Source organism: Crocodylus porosus, unplaced genomic scaffold (genome assembly GCF_001723895.1).
Source record: "Crocodylus porosus isolate Cpor-Errol unplaced genomic scaffold, CroPor_comp1, whole genome shotgun sequence".
NCBI lineage: Eukaryota > Metazoa > Chordata > Crocodylia > Crocodylidae > Crocodylus > Crocodylus porosus.
Genome location: NW_017728943.1, coordinates 72671342 through 72682542, shown reverse-complemented (window position 1 = coordinate 72682542; position 11201 = coordinate 72671342). Strand labels below are relative to the sequence as shown.

The following is an 11201-nucleotide window of genomic DNA, read 5'->3' as shown; positions in this document are numbered from 1 at the left end:
TCATGAAGCTATAGTGCACGGTCATTTTACTACACATTTGTTTTAGACATCCAGCTTGCAAAGGATACATGATTTTCTTTTGGAGGTTATCATACTTGGATATCATAACTGTACAAGCACCACATCCACCTTCTCCGCAGCCTAGCTTTGTTCCACATAGGCCCACTAGGAGAAAAAGCATTAAGGAAAACAAAGGAATGTAGCAAAGGCCCTAGAAAACTGTCGTGGAGGAAACCTTATGAAGCCAAATCTTGCAATCTAGTATCTGAATATTCTGGCTGAAACCTAGTTTCTACATTTTTTTCTTTTGATTATATTATTAATGCTTTCATTTTTACAAGTCTCAAATACTGATGTGAAAACTACAGGATCAGTATAAGCTGAGAAAACTAAGTGAACAAAACCAGAGGTGCCTGATATTAGTCATATAGCTCTAGATCCCTGTTTTAAAAACTAGTCTCTCTGATGATCAAATTCAGGAATCTGTACAAACAATGCAATCAAAAGAAGCAACAATAATACCAAGTGTTCTCTCCTGTTGAAGACAGTAATGCTACATGTGTTCAGAGTTCAGAGATCCATTGATTACAAAAGGAATTCAATGAAGCCCCAATTTTACTAGGAATTTAAGCCCATGCCTAACTTGAATTACTTGAGTTGTCCCAATGAGCTAAATTGGTTCATGGCTATCATCCAAACAGCCAGTTGACTGTATATACAGAAAGATCAATAGCATATACACACATGTATTCTTACATAAAACATAACATACATATTCATGCAAATATAAAAGCAAATATTTGCTTGTTTCCTGGGGCTATGTTACCTTGTACATGCCGAGCCTTCCTGCAAGGTTTCCTTGATGGCCTGATTCTAATGGAGTCAGAAGCAGGAGGTGCTGGGAGAGAGGACCAGTAGAAAGACACAGGGTCCCTGTGCAGAAAGGGTTACTGCTGCAGCTCCACCATAGTTTCAGCCGCAAGGAACGAAGGAGCCTCCTGAACTCTCCAGTGAAAGGATACAGGAGACATTTGACAAGGGGACCCTCATGGAAATTTGCTTGCTCTATCAAATGTTAGTGCGCAGGCTTATTTACACATGGAGAGCATACTGGCCCCTCGCTGTTGCTTTAACTCAGAGCCCAGGCTTATCTGTGCTTTGTATACCAAATGACTATGGACTTCAGCAGGACTTTCTCCTGCAGCAACAGAATTTGCAGGATCAAATCTTCAGCTTTCACCTGGGAAAAATGCCACACAGAAGCCTATGGCTTTTTATGTCATCCATAAACCATCTCGCTTTGCCGGGGCAAGACAGAAGCCAAGCTGAAGTCACTATATAAACCAAACATCAGCTATTAGAGATTTAAAAGCAGTATCTGGGATTTTTTTTTTTTTAATGTTTTGTTTTGTTATGGTTTGGTTTGTTTTTTTTTTTTAATATAATGAATGCTGTTTATAATGAAGAGGTTCAGCTAGAGCAGAGGGTGAGCTGGAATTGGTTTTTAGTGAATGACAGCAGACACATGACTATGCTGAGAATCAATTTAGGCCGGCCTCTTCCACTGTTGAAGGCAATGGAAGTCATTATTTCAATGGGAGTGAATTTAGGCCCTTTAGAATAATAACATCATTGATGTTATTATTTTGAAGCTGGAATTATTCTGAAACTGATTATTTCCATACCATCATGTGTCTGCTTCATCAAATACAGCTTGTTCAGGAAGCTCTACTGGGGCCTAATCTAAGGATTTTCGCTGCCAGGAATGCTAATCTGTTTAAATAGTATGTAGGTGAGAAGCTCCTGAAGGGCCCAGCATTCTTTGCTGTAGACCTTCTGTAACTTTGGGGCTTTTCAACAGGGCTTTGATTTTCTCGCATGCTTAATCATTTTTAGACATTAACAAGCTCAGATTCATAGGAACAAATGTTGAAAGGGGCACAAGGGGACAGAAAGAGGGCAGAGCACAATCCCCCCCACCTGGCCACATTGCCTGTGCAGCTAAGATGCATCCAAGTAAGTATTACATCTATATTCTCTGTTTTCCCTTATCCTTTGGGAGCCTGCTAGAATGTGGCAGCAACCAAGAGGTAAGTGGACACTACGCCTTTTTTAAAGGAGACACCAGTTCTGTGCAGAGGATCTTCGCCTCAGGTCTTGCTTCTCTCCATCTTTCTATCTGCATGAGAAGTACAAGACACCTATGTTAGCCAATAGATGGCATAACCAAAAGCACTAGCAGCTTTAGTGTGCTGAAATAGAAATGGAAACAGCCTCATTTCATATTGGCCAGGAAAATGCTGTTTAGTTTTTGTGATCAAAAATGAACTTCTCTTTCAAATCGATGTCTCTGTATTTGATAAGATTCTTTATCCACACCAGGGTATAGGCAAATATACAAATTACAGTGACTGGAAATTTGCCATGCATCAGCTGCTCTGTGGTAACTGTCCATATACCCACTCTTCTTTGCAAAAAAACCCTCAATTTTGCCGTTTGATTTAGGGGTGAATTACCATGGTTTACTTATCACTTATGAAAGAGTAAATGCAGATACACAAAGAGTTACTGAGGAGCAGCTGATCCTTTCTAAGTCATCACCCCCTGCTAACTCACTGAATTTTGTCAGATTTACATCTATGAATTGCTAAAAACTACTGGAGCAGTTGCAAAAACTCTCTTCCATGTAGTAGTCTGTTTTAATGTTGCTTGGCTTGCAGTTGCTGATGTAGTTTGCTCACTTCAAAAAATACCAGCCCCACACACACAACTTATTTCCAGATGTGGGTTCTGGCTAGCAGTAGAGAGATGGACAGAAACAGTAAACAACTATGAAATGCCATAACCACATGAAATCACATGCTGTTCTTGACATTGGATACATTTTCTTCGTAGGTAAATTAATAGAGTCATTTCTGGGTCAGCATTTTTTTCTACTACCTGAAAGAAGAGAAAAGGATTGAAATCACCTGATCAAGCTTCATTTATGCAGCAGTACAGATATATTGAATTTGAAAAGTCAATTCAGTCCAAGTACAACTTTCTTCACATCAGTGTCATTAGAAATGTGATTAAGTTGGCCTGTTGGCTTCAACTGAGTAGCACCATTGCTGACCATTAAAAGTTATTTATCAATGTAAGAAGATGATTAATTCTTGTGTCTGAATTCCACCCCAAGATTAAATTCTAATTCTGATTTACCCTGCAGTTTCTCTAGTCCCCTGTTAGTATTATATTGATAGTTGTTATGTTAATAAGCATCTTGAATCTTAATCTGCACATTTCAACTCAACTCAGCCTTAATTGTTAATAATGTTGTTTACTGTTATCTATTATATTTAAAACTAGGTTTCACTTGAACCTCTGAGCTATGGTCAAAAATCAAAGTTCTGTTCTCTATCTCTTCCTGACTTGTTCTTCTCTTTTGTTATTAATAGTGTCAAAGAACATTTCCAAATGAATTGTGTAACAGCATGGGATCATGTATTCTTGGCTCTTATAATGTTCAAGTCCTAAGGATGTTAGTTGCAGTTTATTTATGCTAATCTATCCCAGTTTTGAAGGACAAACTAAAACAAAGGACACTTTTATGACTTCTTTAAGGTTGAGATTTTACTGCCTTGTCCCTTTTGCCTGGATTTTATCCCTCTGACGTGCAGCAGGATTATTTAAAAAAAAAAATTCTGAGAAGAAACGGTATTTCCCAACCAAATCCATAATATTTCCCAACCAAATCCATATTTTTAGAACTGGATGATTAAACTACTTCTCCAAAACACAGCTAAACAAATGCTACACATGTATATTTAGGATGGTAAGTAGGGTTCACACTCCCAACCTAGGGATGGTCCTCTTGGCAAGAAGACAGTCCCTCTCCAGCTGCTTCTGTAACTTCTGAGTGTTAATGGATTCCCTTCCTTGTACAGTCTTTTGGAAAAGTATGACACAGATCCAGTCATTCTTCCCATCACCAGGCACGATGGCTCTCTCTGCTTTAGTCTGCTCAGCATAAGCACATAACCCTCTCCTCTCTGCATGAGTTTAAGAGAGACATTCCTGTGCAGAGGTTCCATCAGCGTCCATGGGCACCACATGGTCTCCCATGAGCAGGCGTCCTTCAGCAATTCTTGTGTAAATAAGTAAGTGTCATCCTAGGACTGCACACCTGAGTAAAATGTACCTATTTGCATGGTCACCTGAGTAATAAAAATGGTATTTTGCTTAGTCTCTTGCAATTCTTTTCACACGCTACTTTTTCCCAAACAGATGTTTACCAAGCTAATCAAAGTACACTTGCTTTTTTGTAGAATGTGCACAGGCTCAGTCTGACTCTTATAAGCAAAACTGTCTCTACCTTATCCAAGTATGAAAAGGGAATTGGATAATTTTCATAATGACTTAAAACTTCTGGGTTTTTCCATGCTTGGGTAAACCCAAGAAACAAGGAGGATTTTTTTTCAGTAAAAACTTTTATTGGACCTACTGTACAGTTAAGAAGGATGTTAGACAAAGTTTTGGATCCTTCATCAAGTCTTTGTGGCCAAAAGTTTGTCTAACATCTCTCCCAACTATACAGTTGTTCCAATAAAAGATACCACCAGAAAAAACCTTCTTGTATATTGCCTAGCCATAATAACAGTCCAACCCCAATAGGCAGCTAAACACATAACAGCCAAACTCTCCACATAATGAACAAAGCCTGACTGCTTGCACATATTTGCAGCAAGCTGGCTTTTCTACCTCTCTCACTGAATGAAATCTCTCTGTCCCTAAAAGTAAGAATTTTTCTTTTAAAGAAGAGATGCAATTCAAGATGGCCTTTTAAAAAAAATGCTTTTAACGGTTTACCAGGGAGATAATAAATTCTCTATCACTTACAATCTTTAAACCAAGTTTGCATGTCTTGTTGAAAACTGTGGTCCAGTTCAATCATCAGTCATTGCACTAATGGTAGGAATGACTGGATGAAATTGAAGGTAGTTTCATTTTTGGGAGATCAGAATAACAGATCATAGTTTCCCTTTTGACCAACCTCAGCAAAACCAACTGAGCAAACTTAAAATAGCCACACAGTATCAGTCAGCCATATGATATAAGAAAGAGCTCTTCTATGCTGTTCTAATGGACTCTGGTGATTTATTATTCTGTTCACAAATGGCTCAGAGCTATGACTTTCAGACTTTCCAGACTTCCCCAGAGTTCAAGAGTAGTAGACTCTAGGTTCTGGGTCAAGCACATCTACAGCCAAATTTAAGAAAATTCTTATTTATGTTCTAATTTGATGCTATCTCTATGCCTGTGATAGAGATGGAAATACTGAATCTGTGTGAGTGCATACTTAATACCTTCTTCTTTTCATGTCCTGTCTGAGATTGTTGCTGGCTGTGACACTTCTGCAATAGCTGTTACAGCTGTTGGAATTCTAGGCTGTTAAGCTGCGCAACACCTATTTTGGATAGCCCTTAATGAGGTAGGTATGTGCACATCATGCCTAATACATGGAGGATAAAATAATTTACACACAACCATGAAAATAACTTCATGTGCATATAGTGCTAGCCTTGCCAGCACTAAACAGGTGCTTTAAATAAAAAATCCTGAATGTGAAGCATGTGCAGTTGTTATGAAGTACCTTTTTCATAATAACATTAAAGATGGTGCAAATGCAAAAAAATAAAAGCTACTGCTATGACAGTTCATATCTTATCATGCCCCTCTTATCATGCCCTTTAGCCATGTAATAGAACACTGGTTGCTGATTCGCAATGTCAAACTGTCATGAATAGCTATAGCAGTAACCTTTCCCATTAACTACAGGACAAGGTATCGTGTTCCTTTTGGTAAAACTCCCTGAACTCCTTTATCCAAGCTCCCAGGAGTGTTTTAGGAGGAGTGGACCATAATGACTTTTAAATTATGTCTTCCATGCAGAAGGATCCCAGTGAACCTTATAATTGGGCCCATTCATAAGAATTTTTTTAATAGAATTGGCCCAATCCTTTATTCTGGCTTTTACACTCAGAACTTGCATTTTGTGGGAGGGCAACACAAACCACAACACCACATCCAAAAGTAGGTAGGCAGCATAATGCCAGCGGCATTTGTCAGAGTACACTCATTCTCCTTTTTGTAAGCACAGCCTGTTCCCTTAAAAAGGTTGGCCTAGTTCCACAAACTAGCATGGAAGGGGATGAAGCAATCTTTGCAAGCAGGTGGCTCTGCTGGTAGCATGAGCAGTCTCCCAGTGGTGGCAGCTGGGAAATGCAGGGGCCAGTACCATGACTATCCTTTCAGAGATGCACAAGATGACTGAAGGGCTCTTTTGCATCTTTGCCCTGTGCCCGCCCACACAGAACCGACTATACTATGGCCTAACATGAGCAGAGCCTGAGTATAAAGGAATACAATCCTATACAAACTGCCAATGTACAGGTCTGAGGGGAGGGACTGCCAGCCACAACATGTACAGCAACCCCAGGGCACATTCAGAGTAGACTACAAGCTCAGGGGCTGGCTGTGTAACATCCCTAGGCTTTCCATGTGCCTAAAACCCCTGCCCTCCTCATAGGTAAGCTGGTAATGAGACAGAAGTCTAAACTTTAAGAACTGTTCAACAAGTTCAAACCAGAGCTCTGACCTCAAATATCTGCAAACTCTGGGAAGGTTTGAATTCAAGTCTAAATTGAAAGCCTGACCCACAAGTTACTTTCCATCTCTGGTTGGGACAAGGACAGCCAATTAACTGGGTTGTGCACTGCAGAGTTCTGGGAACACAGGAACACCGTCACAGGCTGCAGAAGAGCAGTCAATTCAATTCTGAGCCAAATAAGGATACTGTATATCCAAAGGGGCCAGGGGGAGAATGGCCATTGAATCCAGCTGCTGATTCTCCAGGCAAGATTCTAGTCTTTCCCTGGTTGGCCCTTTCCCTTCCAAGCCAGAATACAGGGAACCTCCAGTCTCCCCGGGTCTGTGCTCCACCATGGCACACTAAATTTGCACCTCTCTTTCTTAACATGATACTGCCTATGCAACAGCACTGCATCCATCTCAATGGCTAAAAAGGAGGGGGCATAATTTGGCTCATATTAAACTTGGATACAGCTAAATGCTATAGTGCAGCAGAGTGCCAGCCCAGATTTGTTTCAGGGCGTTACAAGGTGGAAAGTGCAGTCCTTGTTGCATCAGCCAAGGGGATACTGTGAGAAAGTGAATTCTACTTGGACAGAAAAACCACTCCATTTACCTTTGAAATGAAGCCACTTCTTGGGTGATAATTGGTATTTGATCTGATTTCATTTTTATTTGTGCAATACCAGTTACTCAATTTATCTCTAAAGAGGATTCAGCTCCATACATGGAAATGGAGTGAATGTTTGATTCAAATTCAGTTGGGTATTGAAAACCATAAGGCACGATCATAATAATCTACTGAATACTTACAGATTTGTATAGGTATTCAAACTGTTTCAAGCAATGACATGTATTTGTAGTAAATAAGTGGCTATATTTACAGCTTACTATAAAGCAACTAACTAACGATTACCACAGAAATTTACTGAATTATTATTACAATCATGAAAAAACCTTTGAAAAATAAATAACTTAAAATAATTTAGTCTGTCTTTCATGTAATTCATATTATTATTTGATTAATGCCACCCCTTTTAAAATGTTATAATGAAGTCATAAAGCATAACTAAATATACAAATGAGCTACAAAGTTGCAAAGCAAAACAAAACATATTCCTCACAACCCTAATTGAAAAGAGTGTTGTTGTGACTGCTTTTATTGTCACTGCTAGTCGGTGGTAAGAAAACTTCAGAGGAAGACAGCATGATAAAAGTAGTGATTAATCCACCCACAATCCAGGGGCAAAATGCTGAAATCACCCCTTACCTTTTTACCGTTCACAAAGAAGACAAGTTCATCCCCTGTCTCTCCTGAAGCCATGCCAGGTATCTTCCAAAATACAATGTATAGGAACCACAGATACCCCTCCAAGATCAGCCCCACACACCACGGGACAAGTGAGCACTGTTGACACTAAGACAAGCAATATGAGCCTGACTTAGGAATGTTTAACTTATTTCTACATTAGTGCCCCAGGTTATATAAGAGCTACCATGGAAGCATGCCAGCTGCATTTGGTTGGTGCTTCTGCAGCAGTAATGACAAGAAAAGGAGTTGGAAAGTGTCAACAAAGTGACCCGCCCCTTTCATATGCTAAGAGATTAACATGAATCATGATTATATCAGATTCCCGTTGAGAAAGACAGTGTGGAACTGGATGCGTCCAAAGTACAGCACTGCAGCAACTGCTGGGAATTCACAGCATCCTATGGGTAGTATTTTTCCAACCACCTATCACTGAGAATTACCCAAGAGCTGTTCTGGTTTGATTCCTCTACAACAGCTTACCTTGATGACTATAACTTTGAAAGAGACTTTCCTATCGGAGCACTGAAGACCCCAGATGCATACAGATCAGCTAATAGAGTCACTGTGTGAGACTAATTTATCATTTTTTTCTAACTGTTTGGAATCCTTCAGTACTTTCCATCTGAAAGGGAATAAGTTAAACAAATGTTAATACAGATGCACGCACACACACACATTACATATGTATAAGTAAGTTTGGAGAATTAAAGTCTTTCAGTCCAGTCCAGGTGAGCACTTAAGCAGATGGTTGATTTTCAGCACGTAAATCATTCCATGTAAATCAATGAGACTGCTCACATGCCTGCGTTGATGTGCTGAATTGCCGAATCATGGCCATCAGTGTCTAATGGGCTCCTCAGGTCCTTGGATGTACTCAATTTGGTGAATTCAGATGTGGTATATCTTGACAGCCAAGCTCAGAAAAACAATCAATTCTTTGAAGGTCCATTTATCTTCAGTTTCTGTGTTCGTCATTCTTTCTGGCTTCTATTACCCAGCCTTACCTTATGTTTGGCTTGAAACTGTTTTCTTGGTAGCTGTCACACAGTTGTCCCACCAAGCCCTGGCATGCTGGTGCTGTTGTAATTTTGTTTATTGAATCAACATCTTCATTTCTAAACCAGGCAAATTTCCCTCTTAATTCCTACATGACTTCATAATCTAAGGAGACAAAAAAAAATTCCCTAGTTTCCTCCTGTGTAGCTTTTGTAACTCATTCTTTTTTTCGTTTCTTTTCTCTTATAAGACTCTCTCGGCAACAGTATTTTCACCAGTGTTATGTGACTTTGGTTCTCGTAAAACTCTGGCGAAGAGCCACCTCTAGGTCTATTTTCCCACACCTACTCTGACAGGTCAGACAATTTAAAAAAATGAAACAGCAAAATCTAAATAAACTACCACACCCAGAAACAGTCTCTCCACAAGTACTCTGGAAGGCTGTCACAGTGGGAACACAAGACATGTATTATTTTACTAGCATATATTTCCTGTTCTTATCCACCAAGACATGAGAAAAAATTGCCCCTGCTGCTTGACACTAGGTGTCAGTAATCAGTTCAGTGTTGATTCAGGGAGAGACAAAGAGACATACTGTTTAACTGCAAATATAGCCCATGGCAAACCACATCCAGTACCATTTCTAAGAACTGTAGTAGAAGCTTGTTCCAATAGGTTTGCTCAAATGGCGATAGAAACAGGTTGACCTGTTCTACAGTTGAAGTTAAATTGTGTGTAGATGAAACCAGTGCTGAGACTTCTTGTCTTGCATCCCCTTGCAGAGCTGCATGGGAGCACTAGCTACCCCATCTTTCTTTTCTCCCCTCTGAGAAATAGAAAAGGAATTCCAGGGAATCATCACCTCAGCCGAGCTCTCTGTGTAAATCTACAGCACACTATCCTAGTATAACAAGGATACAAATTCAGCACCCATAAGCTTAATGTTTTAAAGCTGTTTTGAAATATTTTAAGTACCAACCATTAGTCAGAACTACAGATAATATATTAAAGTACCTTAACCTAAAGTTACTATAAACAACATAGTATTAATATGGTAAGAAAATGTTTTCAGTTTCATCATCTTTATTTTCCACAATGTAAGATGTTCTGTTGTGTACAAATAATGCAGATAGTTTCACATATAATCACATATTGTGTTCTTTGTTTAAGACTTTAAACAATACCAATCTTCGTATTGCATACTCTAAGTTCATTGTTATAGTCCTATAGCTAAGGTTACAACCAGCTTTCCATCATATAGAAAGCGTATTTGTGATCTTCCTAGTGTAGCTATCCGTACAGCTAGGGAATGAATCACTGTACTCTTTGGGACCACACAGATATTGATGCATTTATCCTTGCATCATCCCCATAGTCCAGGTTAGTGCTGTTAGCTCCATTTTACAGATGAAAATTTAGGCATAAAGGATTTTTAAAAGCACCTAAAATTTAGGAACACACAGAGCTGGCGCTCTTAACTTTTTTGAAAACCTTGTGCTCAGTGAATCGCTAAAGGTCACACAAGGAGCCTGTGGCAAAAAAGAAACTTAACCAAAGATTCTTACGTCCCAACTCATCACTCTAAACACAAGACCCCTCTACATTTATCCTTTTATAGCATAAAAATTATTGTGCTTAAACTAAGTCAAAAAGAGAAATTTCAGTTACTCAGAAGCAGTCATTATCAGCCAAGCTATTTGGGAGCAATAGGGCATTGAAAGTGCAACAAGTTTCTGACTTGTAAGAAGTTTCCTTTTCTCTATTCATATCTCAGGAACAGCTTCATTTTACATGTTCAGCTTTCCTATAGCCTCACTTATTTTTATTAACTAGTTCAGGGACTATTTGAAACAGTATTAACTCCTCCCTCCAACCTTCAAAAGGACATTTTTGCAAACTTACTGGTTAATCCTGTGAATCTAGTTACCGCAGTAAATTAATAACCTATTCTTTAGATGATAACTTTAGTGATTATATGTATCAGAGAATAAGCATGAAGAAATATAAAGAAACAGTGCTTGCTCTGAGGAATTTACTATCTAAATTAGACAAACACTTTCAACATATAACAGTAAGCAGATGAAAGAGGAAACAGAGGGGGAAGGGTATAACACAGTTTCATAATTAGTAGGGTCAGAAGGGACCTGAGGAGATCATCTAGTCCAACCCCCGGCCATAGCAAGAAAGAGTACTGGGCTCAAACGACCCCAGCAAGGTGTTCCTCTACCCTTGTCTTAAAGACCCCCAGGGTAGGAGCCTGCAC

At 39.3% G+C, this 11201-nt stretch overlaps 1 protein-coding gene across 1 annotated transcript in view; it reads right to left on the bottom strand.

The window, feature by feature from the left end:
- The window catches only part of XDH (xanthine dehydrogenase), a 73599-nt gene extending 65519 nt beyond the window's left edge, over positions 1–8080 (bottom strand). Inside the window, exons 1-3 of the mRNA XM_019549570.1 lie at positions 7901–8080; positions 2883–2940; positions 69–165 (exon numbers count right to left, since the gene is read on the bottom strand). Of these exons, the coding sequence (XP_019405115.1) occupies positions 69–165; positions 2883–2940; positions 7901–7954 (209 nt within the window). The 5' untranslated portion in view covers positions 7955–8080. The remainder of the gene's footprint in view (positions 1–68; positions 166–2882; positions 2941–7900) is intronic.
- Between the last annotated feature and the right edge of the window lie 3121 nt (positions 8081–11201).